This window comes from Poromitra crassiceps (assembly GCF_964638095.1).
Source record: "Poromitra crassiceps genome assembly, chromosome: 2".
Classification (NCBI taxonomy): domain Eukaryota; kingdom Metazoa; phylum Chordata; class Actinopteri; order Beryciformes; family Melamphaidae; genus Poromitra; species Poromitra crassiceps.
The window spans coordinates 40967769-40988122 of NC_139624.1; the positions used below are offsets into that span (position 1 = coordinate 40967769).

The following is a 20354-nucleotide window of genomic DNA, read 5'->3' on the forward strand; positions in this document are numbered from 1 at the left end:
CACGTTGTACAACAGCGGGATGGTGTACACAGCATTAATTCTAGCCTCCTTCACTGCCTCGGCCGCCATCTTCTTTGAAAAGTTTAAACAAATCTCGGAACGCCTCCTCTCGAGACCTCGACTCTGATTGGCTAAACAGACAGTGACTATCCGACCATCCGACCATCCGATAAGTCCATCCAGAAAAAGTTCATCCCTCTTCAACTTTCTGTCCATCAAAACGTATGCAAATTTTCTGGATACGTACGCTTCTGAATGCTCCACGGACAGTCGGACAGCTGTCATTGAAAATGAATGGAAGTGAACAGAGAAATGAACGCACACGGACAGACACCACGGATCAGTGTGGCCAAGGCCTAATGTTGGCAGGTGTGTGTGTGTGTGTGTGTGTGTGTGTGTGTGTGTGTGTGTGTGTGTGTGTGTGTGTGTGTGTGTGTGTGTGTGTGTGTGCGTTCGTTTTGAACCAGTAGCCATACAGTATGTTGTTATTTAGCCTTTCTGATACTATTGCACGGTTAAATCCAATATTATTTTATCTGGAAAAAATGGCTGGTATCCGCAGTGGAAGTGGTCCCTGTGAAATGTGGTTCGGTACTTAGTGGTACTTTGTGTGAAAAGTTTGGGAACCTCTGTTCTACATAAATGACTGAAAATTTGAAAATAGAGCTGAAAATACAAATCGCTGTGTACCACCCAGGTAATGTAACAATATGTATGTCACTTTAAATTGATAAATTAGCGGACAAATTGAGTCAAAACGACAGTGTTGAGTATGCTACTGAATGCACTGAAATAAAAAGTATTGTTATTGTGTGGCTGTGTGTGTGTGTGTGCACACACACGTGCGTGCGTGCGTGTGTGTTGTTGTGTGTTTGATCTTATACATTTATACTATCGCTAGAAATATACAAAATACATACTGGTACATTTTGTCAGATGTGATTTGCTTAAAATAGGTCCCTCGTGCACACACACACACACACACACACACACACACACACACACACACACACACACACACACACACACACACACACACTCTCACACACAGTGATTTAAAAATAATGAGTCCCGTGCCCCTTTCCTTTCTCCCCTTATTTGTGTGATCAGTTGCCAGAGCCTTGCTGCTGCTTGTCCTCCAGACCTCCTGGGTCCCTTCATTTATAGCATTTTTTTCTGCTGTGCCATACTGTACTTCTTACTCAAATATTCTACTATAATACTCGCCTTCCAATTCTTAGCTTTCTGTGCCCTGTGTGTTGACCATAGCAGTTCTCATTTTTGCTGTAAAGCAGAAAGTAAAAGCTAAGCCCCCCTATGGATCTGTAAAAGTAAGGAGGGGGGACTCCTGAGTGTAATTTTAGCTCACTGCAGCAGAAGCTGGCTCACACTGCTAATTGAAAGGCTACCGTCAGCCACCGGCCCCTCCAAAATCCTTGAGTGATTATAGATCTGACTTGGTGACCCTGAATACAAATCCCCTATAGTCCCCATCTCCTCCCTGTTGCCTTCCTTAAGCCTGACAGCAGTGACCAGAGTGTCAGGGTGAGTTTCCACTCTCCGCAGGGTCCTCATTATATGTGACAGTGGAATCCTCACTTCCCTCTTCACTTCACAGACGCGGCATCTTCCAGCCGCTGCAGCTCCGCATTGCAACTTGCAGATGGAGGGACTCGAGTCCTCCTTTCTAATTGATAGGAGAAAAGCTCTTCGGGCGCGGACGGAAACAAAACCAAGGGCAAATATGGCTTTGAATTAATAGACGAGTTCTTCTTCCACAAACTTACACCATTACTCTTTCCTGGGCTGAGCCAGAAGAGGGCAGAGGAAGCAATGAAAACCAGGCTTTGTTTGGTGGGTGGCCGAAGTGGAGTGCTTCAACCATGCAAGACAACAGCACCCACCACTCGCTTTGATTTCTGGGAGAGGCTTTTGGAAAAGTTGCATTTTCTTGCAGTGAAGATTGCCCGAGGTGGCGTGACTCACACATTTGTCCCATTTGGCTAATTTGTCAGTATGGAATTCCCTGCTGATCTAGCGATCTGTTGTGTGTTTCGCAGAAGTATGTAAAGTATCTACTGTACACCGTCACCGTGTGTACCAGAGTGACACACTGGCAGACGTACATTAACACACACACGCACGCACACGCACACACACATACACACACACACACACACACACAAAGACAGGGAGCTATGTTCTGATCACTGCTAAGCCAAAGCATGCACATGATATTTTTCACATGAACACGGATGCGTTACATGTGTCCAGCGTGGGAAAGAACCTAAAACGCTCAATGATTGGCGAGTTGATGGGGTATGGTAGTGCTGCGTTACATAACTGTTACATGGTAATATTCATACATGACTCTTTCAAACTTATCGTGAGCAGAGGGGGAGAGACAAGCCCAAATGAGGTGAATGTGAATGACGATGGATGCCATGGTGGCGTGTGGTGGGAGGTGTGTCGTCGTGATGTGACGTGACGTGGTGAGGCCATGTGTGTTGATGATCAACAAACCACTGACAACAATGCGGAAGTACGGAAATCAACAACAACAGAATACAGTTTTGAAAAAGAGATAGACGCAACAGCAACATAAAAACGCAACAGGGACAAAACCACAAGATGCTTTTCTTTTTTGCCCCAGACGAGAGTCGTGCTTGAAGTGGTTTGCTTCGGGGATCGGCAGCGGGGTTGAGGATTTGGAGGGGTCAACAAGTTCTGTCGCGCACTTTGTTTGCATCTCAGCTAATCCCTGATCACAAAGCAATCACAAAACACCACAGCGGCAAACAACTTCTCTCAAGCAGAGTTCAAACTGTGAACTCTGATCCATCCCTGTCACATTTTTATTTTTTCCCTGCCTCTGCCATTTCCCCTCCGGCATTGATCTTATGAAAGTCACTCCCGTTTCATTTAAACTATAGGGTCTCTGGAACCTCACGGTTCATGAAGGCAGAAAGTGACGATTGTGACAACACATTCTGTAGGAGGTTTGTGTAGGAGGTTTGGGGTTTGAGATGGCCACTGGGCAGTCTGACAGTTTATCTGATGAATGGCTCCATGAAGGTTTATTTTTCCTTCTTTAAAATGAAACAAAGGCAATTGCGAGGGGAGATGGTCTCTCTCCCTCACGCCATCCAGGCAGCTGATTTGATACAACATGAACCTCTGAGGTGTTTAAAGTGTGATTTCCTCATTGCTCTGTAGCCTGCTGCCACATATTGTGTCCAGCACCACAGGGGCTGATGATCCAGCATCGATACACGTTTGCTTATCTGCTACTTTCTGCCAAGCTCTGACAATGCGGCAGAATGATGCTGTGAAACGTACAGTCCACAACAAACAAACCATTTCGGGTGGATGGCTTAATTGCTATTGATGCGCCTTGGCCAGACGAAGGCAATCATTTTCAGTGAAACTCCGGTGGTAGAGTCCACTTGGGTAAATAGAAACAGAGTTGGCAAACAGAGATTTGCCTCATCAATTCTGTTTGAATGGGGAAGATAATTCCTTGTCAAACTCTGATAAAACAATATTTTTGTTCTTGCTGATAAAGGCCTAGTTTTATAGTGTTGGGCTTTAGGGCCTGTGTCCACCTAGCGGCTTTTTCCGACTGTTAAACGCTGGGAGTGCACTGGGGAGCGCTGATCCCAGCGCACAATATACAAGGAAGCAGTCTCAAACTAACGTTAGTTCAGTGCGGTAGTAGCTTGATAGCTGACAGCTAGCAAGCTAACAACACAGGTAGGCTACGCTATTAAAAGCAGTAAGCACAACACTCACCAGAAATATTAAGTGTCTAGCCAATCTGCTCCCACAATTGAGCCTTTCTGTCTCTGTTGCGATAGTTTCTCCATATGATTAGTTGCCAGAAAAGGAGCACCCGACACCAGCGTCTTTCTGAAAAGTTAAATTATTCTCAGCTGGGAGCGCTGAGAGCCGGCGCACAAAAACGGCGGAGCGCTCTGAAAATAGACGCTGGGTGCAGCGCACTTTCTCTAGACGTCCGTGTGCGCTCGCATACGCCCCCCCCCCCCCCCATTGGAAACAACTGAAAAAAGACGCTGGACCTGAGGAAAAGACGCTAGGTGGACACAGGCCCTTAGACCGTCTATTCAAAACTAAATGCAATGGCCTCAACTATCCTACAGCGCAGTAAAGAATATTAAAGGTATAGCATCAGTGTGCACCCATCACACTTGATTCATATTATAGGGGGTCTAGTGTTTGTACACAATTTCTACTCGGTATTTGACTGTATAGGCATCAGCTCTGCCAGTGTCGTGCTCATGTGATACAGAAAAGTTGTCCCACTTTGCCTTCTAAATGTAATGCCACCCCCCACCCAACCTCCATAATTGTTCAATTTTCGTTTTCGTACGGACAATTCCTCAGAGGAAGTGTCCCCTGTCCAGGAAATGGAATCTTGCTGCTGATTTGGAGATGACCACTGTGCTCTAGTGGATTTATCTTGATACTCACTGTGAAAATGGCAAACCACCTCCAGTGCATCTTAGAATTTCACAGGACTCAATGTTGCAGCCTCAACAAGACCCAAACCCCAAGCTGATGTGACAAATGACATTTAAAACGATGCAGAGTCACTCTAGCCCTGTCAGCTGAGACTGGACTGTAGGGGAGCCATGCCTCTCATTCATTTTAGGGAAGGAGAGGACATGGAGAAGGCTAAGGGCTAATGTACACCGCCTCCGGAACAGATGCGGTACGGCTCTGGTACGGCTGCGAACAGACCCACACTCATGTAATCTGTCAGACCAGTAGTGTAGTCTATGTGATATGCAGGTATACGCAGTATATCCACTAGGAAAGCTCCAGGACTTGAGTATACCCACTTACAATTAGGCAAAGATATGTAACAGTATAGTTTTGTGACAGTTTTAGGCCTATAGACGGTTTTAACTTGACAACAAAAACATTCTAAATTGAACCCCCGCTCACTTCCTGTTGCAGTGTTTGCTATGGACATAAAAGGAAAAAAAACATTCAAGTGCAGGACTGACCATTCTGTGAAAACCGTCTATACAGCTGAGCAGCGAAAAACAAAAGTAACAATGTCAAGTGAATATTTCTGCAGTTTGCCGAATGCTGAGAAAAAGGAAGTGCTGTGGGGTTGCGTTCTGGTGAAAACCGTCTATAGGCTACATGTATGTCATTATTTAAAGAGATATTCTATACTTCACACATTATTTAGGTCAATTTCACACATTCTGGAAATCATCTCGCGACCCACCCATCGGTGTCCTGCGACCCCCGGGGGGGTCCCGACCCCCACTTTGGGAACCACTTCCCTAGGCCAGTGATCCTCAACCTTCTTTCATATAATCAAGGACCCCTCATTTAGTCCACATCAGGGCAACATACCCCCTTTTTGTCTCTCAGACCCAAATCTGAGAATATTTCTACATGTGATTTTGTCCAGAGTTCCATGCCTGTCTGTATTGTAGGTAGAGAGATAACAGAGAAACCATCAAAACAGTCATTCTTCTATTATTCTCTAATTGTGTTAACCCGACATACAAATCTCATTCTAAGATGAAACTTAGAGTATACCCCCTACAATAAACTAGACTACACCACTGTGTCAGACATATGCGGGATCTGACAGAAATAGAACAGGTGCGTAATTTTTCCGTACCGCATGTATTGACCATGAATTAACATGGGCGAGACTCGATCCGGCAGTTTTACCGGATCCGTAACGCAGCCGTAACACATCTGGTGTACATTGCCTGTAAGCCAGGTTGTCCAGATTGGCCCCTGGATCCCCCTGAAGCATTTACAACCACTTCAAGATGGACGACACCGCTGGGGTAGTTGTGTTGCCTTGGGTAGCTACTGTAGCACCACCAATAACAGGAAGTAAGGTAACCTTCTGCAATTAAGATTAAAAAAAAAAAAAAAAAAAAAATGCTCAAAATTAAATCAATGAAAACATGCAGTGGTCTTACCTGGGGGCACAGACAGTAGACGTCTCCCCCTCAGGAGCCTCTGGAGCGGGGCAGCAGAACTGGTGAAGGACGGTTTGATTTCTGTGGGAAGAAGAGAAGAGAGGAAAAGTTGGAAGAAATCACGAGGGGGTAGCTGTGTACTTTTACTCCTGTCTTCTTCTGGTTATGACGTGGGACATACAAATCTTGAGAAGGGCTACAATTCATATTCATATCACAGATTATGCCCCCATCTTTTATTTTAGTAACATTGCATAATAACCCAGATAAATCTTCCCACACAGTGCTAATTTTCAGGATGACTTTTAGGATCGCCATAGCACCAAGAAATCACTGGGCCAATATGGGTTTGGTTGGCAATCTGAAGACAATGATGGCCATTTTGGCCCACTGGCTAGCTCACATTATTTACAGCAATCCTACGAATGATGGACCAATGCAGGTCTAATGTTGGCATGTGTAGCAGGTTTTTCTAAACAAACAAGCTGAAGTTGTTTGACCTGCCTGGGGACTGCAGCTATAAATTAGCCTCTTAGATAACTGACACATTTACACTGAAGTGTGAACTAAAATGTTGGTTGATGTGTACTGTCTCTGCCATGTTGGCAACGGTGACCATTTATAATCTATCAAGTCACAGTCACCCACCCAATTTAAATTTAACAGCAAACGCTGCACCTCAAGTCAGGAAGGAGTCATTTGTAATTGTTGCCAAAGTAGATAAGGTGATGCTTTGTGTCTGCATAGGCTTATTAGCATTGATTGTATGTTGCTAGCAGTGTAGGGCAAGTTACTAAAAGATGTGTAATTATTTGCAGTTACTAGTAACTTGTCTCAAAAAGTAATTTAATTACTTTACAAATTACTGCATAATAAAAGTAATTAGTTACTAGGGAAAGTAAATTTAGCCTTAGTTTTAAAAGTCTGTTTCAATTGTCTGATTAATGCTCACACGTTATTTTAGTGTTGTTGTGGCACAGTGTGGGACAATACAACTGTCTACCTGCATGGGATACTTGAACATTTGCTTATTGGTGAGGCTTATATTGTAGCCTATAGTCTCTGGCTGCAGCTGCGTCATGTGGAGGAATTTTGCTGGGCAGGGAAGCAGCTTCTCTCCCCGGACTAGGTCCGATGATTATAGACCGGATAATCCTCTGAAGTTGTCTGCTATTTTCATGTCCTAAAGTAACTAGTAATTAGCCCATTTCAATTTCAGTAATTGTAACTGAGGTACTAAATTTGAAAAAGCAATTAGATTACTAGTTACTGCAAAAAGTAGTTTACCCAACACTGCTTGCTAGTAACATGATCCAGATCATATATCTCTAGATCAGCGGTTCTCAAGCTTTTGTGGCTTCACTGCCCCCTCTCACTGATTTCTGAATACAAGTAGAAGACTGCAAGAGAAAACTATAGCATAATGATGCATGCAATGAATGAATGATAATCCACCGAAGAATATAACATTACAAAAAGGAAATGGAGTGAATTGGTGCATCTTGAGCAGTGGCGTGCCTGACCAAGTTGGTGCCCTAGGCAAGATTTTTGCTGGTGCCCCCCCCTCCCCCCTCCCCCAAAGAAAATATAATAAAAATTATATCGCAGCTAATCCACCACTGCAGTGCAGGCTCAGAATGGCCCTTCCCCAGTGGCGCTGGAAGTACTTTTAGGTAGGGGGTGCTGTAAGGAAGGGACTCTCGGTGCTGAAGAAAAAAAAGCGCAGAAGAAAATTTGACGTTTTTTGGACTTTCATCCATATTTAGAAGAATATTTAATTTTAAATTACATTAGGATTATACTGTTGTGATGTCATTATTCAGTATCTTCTCCTTTTCTCACTCACTTTCATGTAAGCACCTGCTCTCCCTTTAGTCGTTTTACACTACAACAGACAGCAACACAGGCATAAACACTGAACTTATTGTTATTATTATGGAAAACCAGATTATGATGAAAATCAAACACTTATGAAATAAGATTAGAGCTGGGAAGCACAAACTGTTTTTTAATGCATCTTGTTGGTGGTATAAACACAAGACAGCCAAATCCAACAAATTCGAAAATCCCATTTCTTGCCACTAGGGGGTGCTGCAGCACCCTCAGCACCCACCTTCCAGCTCCCTTCCCCCACTCTGGGAAAAAGCTCCGAGCAGGTAGAAGGGGGCGCGGCCGCGCAGGGGGTGGGGTGGTATGGATTAGGGACCATGGTGAAAGTGCTGCAGCCCAGGCAGCCAGAAAGGCAGAATTAGAAAAATGATTTCACTATTATTTAAAGACTTAAGACGTTGTGCTGCTTATTTTTTGTCTACTATTGTAAAATAATAGTAGGCCTATTATCATGAAAAAGTATTTGTAATTTTTTTTTTTTTTTACTCTCTCTGGCGCCCCTAACGGCTCAAGCGCCCGTAGCATTTGCCTAGTTCGCCTAATGGACGGCACGCCACTGATCTTGCGTACCCCCATTTGAGAAATGTGGCTCATATCCACATCACATCACACATATGCAAAGATCACTTAAGACCAGAATACTCTGTGACATTTGGTTGGTGTTGAACAACACATCAGATGACTGCAATTCACTGCAGTGGTTCACCTGCAAATACTGTGTCAGACTAGAGGTGGCTGCCTACCATCTCTTTTACATTGGGTTCACTGGGAGGTCAGTCTAAAAGAGCCACAACAAGATCACACACACGTACGTACACACGCATGTGAGCGCGCACACACACACACACACACACACACACACACACACACGCACATACACACACACACACACATGCACGCACGCACATGCGCAAACACACACGTACGCACACACACACATCAGCAAGGTCTGTTGAATATAGTGGCCATTAGCTGAGAAGGATATGAATTAATAATGTTTCAGTGCATTTTTTTTTAAATGTGTGTGTCCTCTCTCTTTCGCTCTGATACCTCCTCAAATCCTTCACATCTGTAGTTTTTTGGGCCTCGTCCTTCTGCTCTTCCGATGTGGTCCACCCCCCCTCTCCTGTCTCTCAATCCCTGTTACACTGACTTTCCATCACTCTTCACACCCATCCCCCTATTCCGAGGGCCTGCAGGCAGGCACACATGTGCAGTGCGGGGCGGGAATTTGCTCGATTACTCTTCCTGTCAGAAGATGCGGCTAATAAAAAGAGCAGCATGGATTCTCCTTCCCCTGGACGTGAGACGTGGAGAGGAGGGAGAGGAGGGTAGGCCCATAGCATTTCCACAATTTAGTAATAGAAAATGGACTCAACTGTAAAACATGGAATATTGCAGAATTTTCCACAATTTGGCTGAAATGGATAAAAGTAGGGCTAATAGAGGCAGGGTAAACACAGGTGCAAGCAAAACACTAATGAGGGTTTCCAAATTGCAATCATGGAAGTTTGAAACCCTCATTAGTGTTTTGCTAGCACCTGTGTTTACCCTGCCTTTTTGACACAAAATAGCCCCCGTGAGAAGGGGCTATTATCAAAATCAAAAGTGTAGGCCTAGTTATTGTAGTAACCTAAATGATTTTATAATTGTAATATAGCCCTAGAGAAATAAGTCCATTTCGATTGGGGTGTTTTGAGAGGGTTGGTCTTGTGTGGGACCCGTACGTCACCTCACAACTTGGTTGTCACTTTGAGAAACATGTCCAAGAGGCTGTCTGAGAGAGCCAAGTCATCAATCAATCAATCAATCAATCAATCAATCAATCAATCAATCAATCATTCAATCAATCAATCAATCAATCAAACAATCAATCATTCAATCAATCAATCAATAAATCAATCAATCAATCAATCAATCAATCAATCATTCAATCAATAAATCATTCAATCAATCAATCAATCAATCAATCAATATTGATCCTAACCCCTAAATTTAAATTTAAATGGAAAAAACGGAATTTGGGGAGAAAATGGATTTCATATGGCCCTAGATAGGGATGATGACTCCACCTCCATCTCTCTTTCTATCACACCCACTCCTGTTGCCTTTCATCATCTGCACCTATTCTCCGTCCTAAGTTCCTCATCCAAGACACATCCAAAGGACTGCTACCGTACCTCATGAGTCCCTTCCCTCCGTTCCTCCTTCCTAACCACCTCTTAACTCTCTACTGTGAAGTGCACTACTTTATCACAAGCCAAACCAGATATGCAGGGTCCTTCAGAGATTTGTTCCCCCGCGTATAAAGCAGGAGTTATCGTTTTTGGACAAGCCTGCTTGGAAACGCACAAGGTGGAGCCCAAATCGCTCACCCGTGAAAGTGTAGATTGGTTGGACTCGCTCTGAGATGAAGAGGGGGGGGGGGGGGGGTCAGAGAGAGAGAGAGAGAAGAGAGAGAGAGAGAGAGAGAGAGAGAGAGAGAGAGAGAGAGAGAGAGAGAGAGAGGGAGAGAGGCAGATGTGGGGGCATCTGACCGTAACAATAGAAGACAGCTAATTAATTCCCATTGTTAATAGCTCCCCTAATTGTGTTGGCCTTAATGACCATGACACCGCTGTGGCTGTTTTTTTAATAGGTCGAGAACACAGACAGTCTCAGAGGGGGCAGATTAGCAAGGAGCCGCCGAACACCAAAGAATTACCAAAGGAGAGATGCTGCAGTACACAGACATGGAGGCTGATACGTGCATTATGCATTCATAGCGTTTCTACCACGTGCGTAAGCACCCTGGTCAAGAGACGCTTCGTTAGGGTCAGTCATTCACTCACTCAGTCAGTCAGTCAGTCATAATGTCACGGAAAGGACACTTATTTCGGGGTCGCTTGGTGAGATCCCCTCTCGTTTCCCGATGGGGTGGTGTTTCAATTGTGCTACTTAAATGTTCACCCCTGCCCTTGCAGCGTTGCCTGAACTACAACAAGCGCACACACGCACACACACACACACACTAGGGATGCACCGATCCACTTTTTTCACTTCCGATCCGATTCCGATACCTGAATTTGGATATCTGCCGATACCGATATTATGCCGATACCAATATTTTTCTTGAATATACAGTATAGGCAAAGATTTGGCCAATTAAAGTTTTTTTTTTAAATATACCTTGCAAAAAGCAGACAAAATTAAGAAAATATACAAGGCAAAGAAGGATACTATTATACATTATTATACAAATTACGGCCAGCTGTGCGCTGGAATTGGCAAAAAAAAAAAAAAAAAAAAATCAATTCCGATCGATACCGATATTGGATCGGATCGGCCCCATCCCTAACACACACACACACACACACACACACACACACACACACACACACACACAGACTGCAAAGCAGGACCCACACTTCAAAGAAAATCACTATTAATCAGCCAGATATGAGCCAAAGATTACAAACAAACATGGACAGCTGAGTTTATTGTTGATACAAACGACTCTAGATGCTCTGGCTATGTGGATTTCGTTTGTGGCAACACTTGAGAAAAAAAATTAATCGCAATTCTCATGGCAACTCTATGTACTGAGTCGAGGCAGGCTGCCTGTTTGGGGTGGCCGTAGTCTCGCTGGCTAGCCTCCCCTCCCTACCGTGAGAGGAGTCTGGCGCCGCAGGTAGGGCTGTCCCGGCGAGTCGACGTAATCGATGACGTCGACTACGTAAATAAATACGTTGACGCACGCTACATGCTTCGACGCGCCCCAATCGTCACAAAACAAAAATAGTGTAGCTCATGTTAGCGGCTAACTGTTACTTGTCGTTACTTTACATGGCAGTAAAATGCCACTGAATGACCAAATTGATTTAACTTTTAACCATTTCGATTTCCACTTTCCATACGGACCCCCAGCATTGGTTAGTTGTTAACGTCGTGACAATTTATAACGTTATAACGTACTCCGACCGGTTTGCGAAACCGGAAGCTGGAGCACGTTATAAACATTATAAATATAGTCACGTTATAAACTAACAAATGCTGGGGGTCCGTATGGTAAGTGGAAATCGAAATGGTTAAAAGTTAAATCAATTTGGTCATTCGTGGCGTTTTACTGCCATGTAAAGTAACGACAACAGTTAGCCGCTAACATATTAGCCACATTACCCATCAGCGGAGCGTCATTTGACGTCAGCACACTCTTTCCAGTCGATTCCAGTGGGCATTCCCATGCTTTCACATGGACCCATGTTGGGTGTGGATGCTACAGACAGTCTTGTGTCTGGATGATGTGTGTACAGTCCATGTGTGTGACCATCTTACATGGAGCATTTTGTCTTTCTCCAAAATTAAGAGCACTGTTACTGAAAATTGCACACCATTGTACTGTAAGATGATGATTTTATGTTGGACTGCTGCTAAACTCAGTTGACATTGCACAAGGTTTTTGGTATTCCTCCTGAAAGTGACTTGAATTTTATTTATTCTACTATTTTATTTTGAATTGCACTATATTAATTTTATTTGAGGACAAGCTCTTGCTTTAATTTTATTTGAGAGATTTTATGTTGGACTGTTAAAGAGAATGAGATGGTTAAATAAAATACAGAAATTGAGAAGTTTTTGGTTATTTATTTGTTTTGGGTAAATTTATTGTTATATAATAAAGAAACTAAATAAAAAATAATCGTTAGATTAATCGACTAATCGAAAAAATAATCGTTAGTCGAATCGATAAGAAAATAATCGTTTGGGACAGCCCTAGCCGCAGGTCTCCATAACTGGGATAAACCCTCCCCTGCTCTACTCTGCTCTCCCATTGGAGCGACTGTTTCAGTCGCTGCCGGATGTCTGCTCCCGGCTTATTACAAGCTCTGTCATTGCTCCGACCATGTCAATCAGAGCGGCTTCCGCTCCCTCCTCCCTGTGTGTCGCTGTAAATAGTGCCCTGCCGCCTCAGTGAAAACAACAACGCTAACTAACTAGCAAGCTAACGGCAGAAACCTACACGCTAGCTCGTTGCTACACGTTGAAAACGGCAAGTTGGATTGTTTAAAACTATTTTCCAAGGGCACTGCCGCTAAGCGCCGCCCATCGCAATCCCACTATGGAGACCTGCAGCGCCAGACTCCTCTCACGGTAGGGAGGGGAGGCTGGCCAGCGAGACTAGGGTGGCCGTAACGTTAGCTAAGTCACTTGAAAACGGCAACCTACAAGAGGCAGGCTCGTGAACGCGCAGAACGTCACATCTGCCAAATCTTCTGGTAAATCTCTACTAGGGGTGGGGGAAAAAATCGATTCACCTAAGTATCGCGATTTTTAATGTCACGATTTTTTGGATCGATCTTTTATTCCAGAATCGATAATCGCAAAAATAAAATAATAAAAAAAAAAATTCGGGTGCTTGCAGTCAGGCCACTCACTGAACAGCAGGCCAGGCGCCGCCTACTGGTTTACTAGTGGTTTTATTACTTTATTAGTTAGTCTGAAGTAATAATTACACTTCAGGGTTAAAGTGGGTGCATCTCATTGTAAAATTGGACTTCAAACGGCCCAAATCTGGCTTCAAACGGCCCAAATTTCACGCGCGTTGGCCCATATCGGCCTGGCCTGCTTGGTATCTAATGCCCGGCCTGAATTATGATCCCAGTCCGCCCCTGTTTTTAACTATATCGCCCAGCCCTACTCATGATATATAATATACAGTCTCTAGTGTATGATTCAACTTTTCCCATGTTCTAATCTAGTGTAAAAAAGCAAACAAACTGAAAAAATAAAAGAAAAAAATAAACAAAAATCGCAATAAATCGTAATATCGAATCGCAATAATCGTAGAATCGCAATACTTAAGAATCGCAATATAAATCGAATCGGCACCCAAGAATCGTGATAGTATCGAATCGGGAGATAAGTGAATCGCCACAGCCCTAATCTCTACCCATGAGGAGCAGAATTCTCCAGCGATATCTTTGGAATGGGTGAATGCAGAGAGACGCGGCTGGGCTCATTTTTTAAGTTACATAACGGACCATTCACTCATTGGTAATAAAAAACACTGACTGTGAACATTTATTTTCCCCCCAAACTTACAGATTTGCCCTTTTTTGGCTGATCCTACACATAATGTGCACACACACACACACACACACACACACACACACACATACACGGTATTATAGGCTACTTGAGTATTGGGGGGATGTATCCTTTATCTCACCCTGTTATCTTTGCTTTCGTCATGAAGTAACACAAATTTCATGGAAAAACAATTGCCACGATTTTGCGTCACTCCACCCGTGGCTGTACCCCATCTAGCCACAAACCACAAACCCTGCGGTTGTCACACGGGCCGAATTTGCCCTTGTTTATTTAGTTGCACATAATTTACAGACCTAGCAACATATTTTCCTCTAATAAATATGCGCAGGCCTCATCAAGCCTCTTGTGGATTTTCCCTGAGAAATGAAGAATCACATTCACGGTGGTCAGAGCCAAAAGCCGGCAGCGTAAAAGCAGCATTATTCTTCACTGTCTTCAGGATGGATGACTGAAATTTTCATAATCGTAAACATTAAAACTTTTTTAATTGAAAATCCGTGTCCTGTGGCACGCGGCGTTCATCTTCTGAAGTGCATTCTTTCCCTCTTAATGTTTCTCATTTTGACAGCATGGGAGAGAAAAAGCGGCGCTCCTCTGCTCTGAATTTAATGAATGGGTGTTATTGGTGAGGAGGTGCTGTGGGGGTGGGGAGTGTTTGTGATGATGACACGCTGCTAGGTGTATATATCCACACAGGGCCAAATGGCAGCCACAACCCGAGGAGAGAGTGAGAGGGGGCAGGGGGGACTTTTGAGTCTGTGATCTCACGGCAAGGCACTGTGGGCTGCTGGAGAGATGTGCTCTCGCTTTTCTCGCTTTAAATCCCCTGGGAACCAAAAATAAATATGTTTTGAGTTTGTTACACCACAGAAAAATGTGTTATTAACCACCCAGACAAATTTGAACAATTAAAAGTGTCGCCAAGTATCTAAAATTAGGCTTCAAAATCTTGACAAAATAAGCGGTATCTCTGCTGTGAAACTGTGCAGGCATGTCTGCTGAAGTCCTCCGAGTGCTCCCGCCCCTCAGTGCTGCACAGCTTGATACATTGTGATGCATTTTTTTAATTTGCAGGGTAGAGGCACTTCATAACCACACCCACTTCAAACCCAACATCAGGAACAGTACAAAAACTTAAATTGCAATACTGTAATTCAGATTTGCATTTAAACTAATGTCCAATACTTTTAGATGCTTACTATTATGCACATGAGACGCTAAATTACACAGTTAGAAGGTTATTGTGGATTTGGGTTTCCAGGGGCTTTAAGTGTAACCTGAATTGTGTAGTCCCCACTCAAAACCAGCTTGCAAACCTTTTATAATGACTTTAGTTTCTGAGGGAACTGTTTAAAGGGCACATTTATGTTCTCTACAGATCGAGAGGAGTCTGGCTGCAGACCTCCTCTGTCAGGCCAACCTTGGCTGCAGCTCCATGCTCAGGCTTCTTCTTCGGTTATTTTTTGACTCAAAGTAAAGGGAGGAGGAGCATGTGGACCCGGTCATGACTAGGGAAAAGAGGCCAACCTGATGTCAATTTTACCAATTTTATTAGCATCTAGCTAAACAGCATTTCGCATTTACTGGCGTAATGTTAACGTCATTGTGTCATTTCATGTTTCATTTCTATTGCTTGTAGTAGACGTACGTCGTAGCAGTCACCCTAAATATCTGACATTGTCAGAATTTTGTTCCAGGCTATCTTTGGTCACAAGACTGTGACAACAGCCGTCTTTTTGAACCTCTCTGACTGCAGGACCACCATTGTTGTAGCCATTGGCCAAAGATATTATGCCCTATCGTTGCAATCGGCGTAGAAACTGCGTTTAAGGCCTAGCGCTAGGCCGCCTAGCGCAGTTAGTGGGTGTGGACCAGCGCACTCGCTATCTTGGTATCGGCGCTACACGCAGCCTCAACCATTATAACCACGCCTTTTAAGCGTAAAATTATGCATAGTCCGCTCATTGGAGAATTGCAGTAAAGAGTCACACGCTTGCCTTTTAAGCTCCAATTCCTGGTCAAATCCGGTAAAACCAGACAAAGCCCAGCGCTCTGCCCCCCCCCTCCCTTCATCCAGTCTGTCTGTCTCCATATATAGGCTATTATTCCATATTATTATGCTTCTCAAACCAATCTAACTGCAGTTTAAATACTGCAAGCATGTAAATACCCTACACAGCAAGATCAAAGTGAAAAGAATGTTCTAAATGCATCAGCTAGAAAAATATACTGTAGGTAGATTGGTGAAAGTTTGTCCAGAAAGATATCATTTTCTCTCGCCTGCTGCAGGAAGGATGATGCACATAAATATACCCTACATTATGTAAAGTCATTGCATAAATGTGTTTTTATTGTAAAACTAAATGTGAAGTAGGGCCAAGTTATTGGAGCGGACATCACAGTATAGCACATGACAGTAGAAGCGCGTTCCCCTGTCACTTATCTAAATCACGTTAAATCGACATGGGATATATATAGGCCCAGGAGGACATATATGTTTCACATAGGGTGGTGTTTTCATTTCGATGTTTTATTTGGTCCAATATTGAAATGTTCTACAATTGCAGGTTGTGTTACCATTACACATTATTTAGAACTACCTTTTATATCGATTTCGGCTCATTTGGTTGCTATTTAGTATCTAAATGGAGCAGCACAATGCATGCTGGGACATGCCAGGCAGTGAACTTACAACTTCTTTTTCCTATGGGAAGCTGGGTGCTGCTATGTGTTGTGTCTGTCTGAGCGAGGGAGTCACAGAGAGAGAGTCGTATTGTGCCTGTCAGACTGATAGAGCAAGAGAGAGGGAGTGACACAGAGAAGGGTGACAGAGGAGAGCCAGAGGAACGCTCCACGCAACCAGCGCACTGAATAGGCCTGGTTTTCAAAAGCGCAAAGCGCTAAATTTACGCCAGGTGGGAAGATATCATTAGGCCGATATTTAACGTTGAAACGCCCATTCTCGCCCATTCAGGGAGTGCGCCACGCCCATTCAGCGTAAAGCGCATTTACCAGCCTTAGCCCTGTTGATATCTTCCCGAGACAGGCGCAAGGCACGTTTTTTCGCGCCGAAGGCCCGTTTTAGCGCCGAAGGCCTGTGGGAGAATAGGGGCCACGTTTCTTTCACGTTGGTCATCTTTCATCTGGGACAGCCCAAAATCACACATTGTGAAGGGGGCTTTAGGCTACAGTATGCTTAATTATGATTTGGCTCTAGTAAGTTTGTGTGTGTGCGTGTGCGCGCTATTCTGATGTTTTGATTACGGTGCTCTCTCTCTCTCTCTCTCTCTCTCTCTCTCTCTCTCTCTCTCTCTCTCTCTCTTCATAAGCACTTATGCTGTTCTCAGGCTGCCATTTGACTGTCATGTTTTTATGTGTTTATGTTAGTTGTTTTTAGCAATATTTTTACTACTATTTTTAGTGATTTTATAGCCTATTCTTGATTGTCGTCTTTTCTGTGGTACTTCTACAGGCTGGTGGGGAACAACATAAAAAAAATTATGTACGCAAGTATACAAGAAAGTGACAAATAAAATGAATCTTGAATCTTGAATCTCTCTCTGTGTCTCACTCACTCTCTCACACAGATTGAAATACTTTATTTGAACCTGCTAATTCACATAAAAACAACAGATTCAAGAATCCAAAATTTCAACACACACACACACACACTCACACACACACACACACACACACACACACACACACACACACACACACACACACAGCCACCCATTCCTATGTTCAAGATTACCCCAACACTTCCACTACAAGGCATCAATATGAACCTTTCTGTGACCCTCTGAAGACTACACACCCCTTCCTCCAACATCACAGACCCACCCACATACTGTACACACACATACACACACACACATACAGACACATACACACACACACACACACACACACACACACACACACACACACACACCACACACCACACACACACACACACACACACACACACAGTGCACACGGTTTTGATCATCGTGGGTGTGGTGCTGAAGATTAAGCTGAACTTGCATAACCTGCTTTCTGATCTTCCACACCACCGACTCAGTTCACCTCATGGCCTAAGCCCCTAATCTGCCGCCTATAATAAATCAATAAGCTTTTATAAGCTCTTCTACAAACCGGATCTGTTTAAGAGAGTGTAATCTGCGCAGTTTCATTGAATTTTGTTCGGACTTCTCGTGTCTAATGTGTTTGTCGATGTGCTCCTCTTTGCGCTGAATTTGGTTTTGCTGTGTCAATAGCACACTGGCTGATTCAGTGCAGCTCAAGGTGAAGAGATCTGTGCACACTGGAGTGATCCACTTTGATGCATGGGACAGATGAGAGAGAGCGAGAGAGATGGAGAGGGGAGAGCGAGAGAGATGGAGAGGGGAGAGCGAGAGAGATGGAGAGGGGAGAGGGGGAGAGAGAGAGTGGAGAGGGGAGAGGGAGAGAGAGCAAGAGAGAGGGAGAGGGAGAGAGAGTGAGAGAGATGGAGGGGGAGAGGGAGAGAGAGAGCGAGATGGGGATCAAAGCTCACAATAATTGACGGATTAGTATTTCACAGAGCATTTCCTTGGCAGACGGGCAGAGAAAAATGCAGTGAACATGTTCACTCTTTGAAATAACATAATGAGAGTATTAGAATCTACCCCTGAAGGCCAAACATGGCAAATACAAATACCAGTGACCTTGTAGGTAGCAAAACACGTTAACAATTGGAGTAAGACTGAGGCCATTTAGATTGCATGGCTGCTTGCTTAGAAAGGGATTTCTGTTGGCATTATTTCAATTCCATGTTGTTGTTGATGCGACCTCTTTGGAATAAATGCCTTTTAGAGTCAAGGTCAAAGCAAAAGCAGTATTTTCCTTTGTGGAAGAAAATGGAAGGGGGCAAAAATGACCCAAAAAATGTAACAGTAAAATGTGATGAAATCAATCAAATATCAGCCAAATAACTTTCCGTAGAGAATGGGCTTTAAAGCAAGGACTTCTGCCAGTTATGAATACCTGAGAGAGAGAGAGAGAGAGAGAGAGAGAGAGAGAGAGAGAGAGAGAGAGGCAATATTGTTCTTGGGACATTCATGTGCCAATGAAGCAAATTTCAATTTGAATTGAGAGAGAAAAACAAGGCAACCTATTTTTTTTTGCCATTGTGAATAGGCAAAGAGATCACACACTAGTAGGGCTGTGCGATTTTGCCTAAAACTAAAATTGACGATTTTTTCTCTCAAAACTCGATTTTCGATTTCGATTTCGATTTATTATACTATTATACTTCTCTAAACATTTGTTGCCCTGCAGAGCTCTTTTCCCCCCTTTTTTCCATAATTGACAATTTACGCTTTTACTCTGAAGGTAGAACAACTCAACTTCCTGTTTTAGCTTGCCGCTGCTATGCTTAACTTCCTGGCTGTTGCTTGCTAACTTGACACTGGTGGATTTGCGTGTTCCTCCGTGAGATAATTATATTAGTGTCTAAGCGACCACCCGTGCTCGGAGTTATATCTGTACTAGAATAACACAAAGTCACAACAGGAATGCGTGGAACTGCGATAGCAGTTAGGGGGAAATTCAGACACACAGGGACAGGTGAGTCAGCTGAGGCTGCTAACTTACAGCCATGAATACAGCCAATCTATCAGTACTCGGTGGCCTCACGTGTTGTTTTGTTATTATGTGAACTGTAAAGGCAACGTTTCATCGTCCGGTGATAACGTCTGTGTTCGTGTGCGCGCGTGAGTGTGTTGTGGCAATCGTTATCTTGTAGGCTACAGCCCGCAGTGCAACAAGCTGCTTTTTGGTCGGAGGTGTTGAAATAAGTCCATTGCGCTGCTGTTTTTAGTAGCCAGTATCACAGCCTCTAGAGAGACTTTACAGCTGGGAGAATGGACAAGTAGCAGCATGCGTACATGAGAGAGAGCCGCCCCGCGTAACGTACTTACCCTAGTTAAAGTGAAAATTAAATTTAAAATTAAAAAATTTAATAAAAAAAAAAAAAAAAAAAAAAACGATTTTTCGATTTTCATTTTTTTAACATCGTCCTAACTAATTAATTCGATTACGATTCAAAATCGATTAATCGCACAGCCCTACACACTAGGGATGGGATTATCACAAGATGCACCACGATATGATATTATTATGATATTTAGGGCGATATGGTATTATTATGATATTGCGATATAAGTATTGCAATATATTGAGTATTGCAATATGGTGATATATAATTATATATAATTTTTATTGCAGCAAAATTGTCAAGTACACAGGCATTCGTGTGATACGATATATTCATATTGCCACACAAAATGTCGCAATACTACGCTGTATAACCCCCCCCCCCCGACCCTATCCCTATCACACACATTCCTCAAGATTCATTTCAGTCAGCTTATC

The 20354-nt window shown here is 43.5% G+C and overlaps 1 protein-coding gene across 1 annotated transcript in view; it reads right to left on the minus strand.

Annotated features, from left to right (window-relative positions):
- Positions 1-20354, minus strand: part of iqsec3a (IQ motif and Sec7 domain ArfGEF 3a) — a gene marked incomplete at both ends in the record, with an annotated part of 237932 nt that overhangs the window by 191964 nt on the left and 25614 nt on the right. The window contains one exon of the mRNA XM_083652288.1: positions 5979-6059. Coding sequence (XP_083508414.1) covers positions 5979-6059 — 81 coding nt within the window. The remainder of the gene's footprint in view (positions 1-5978; positions 6060-20354) is intronic.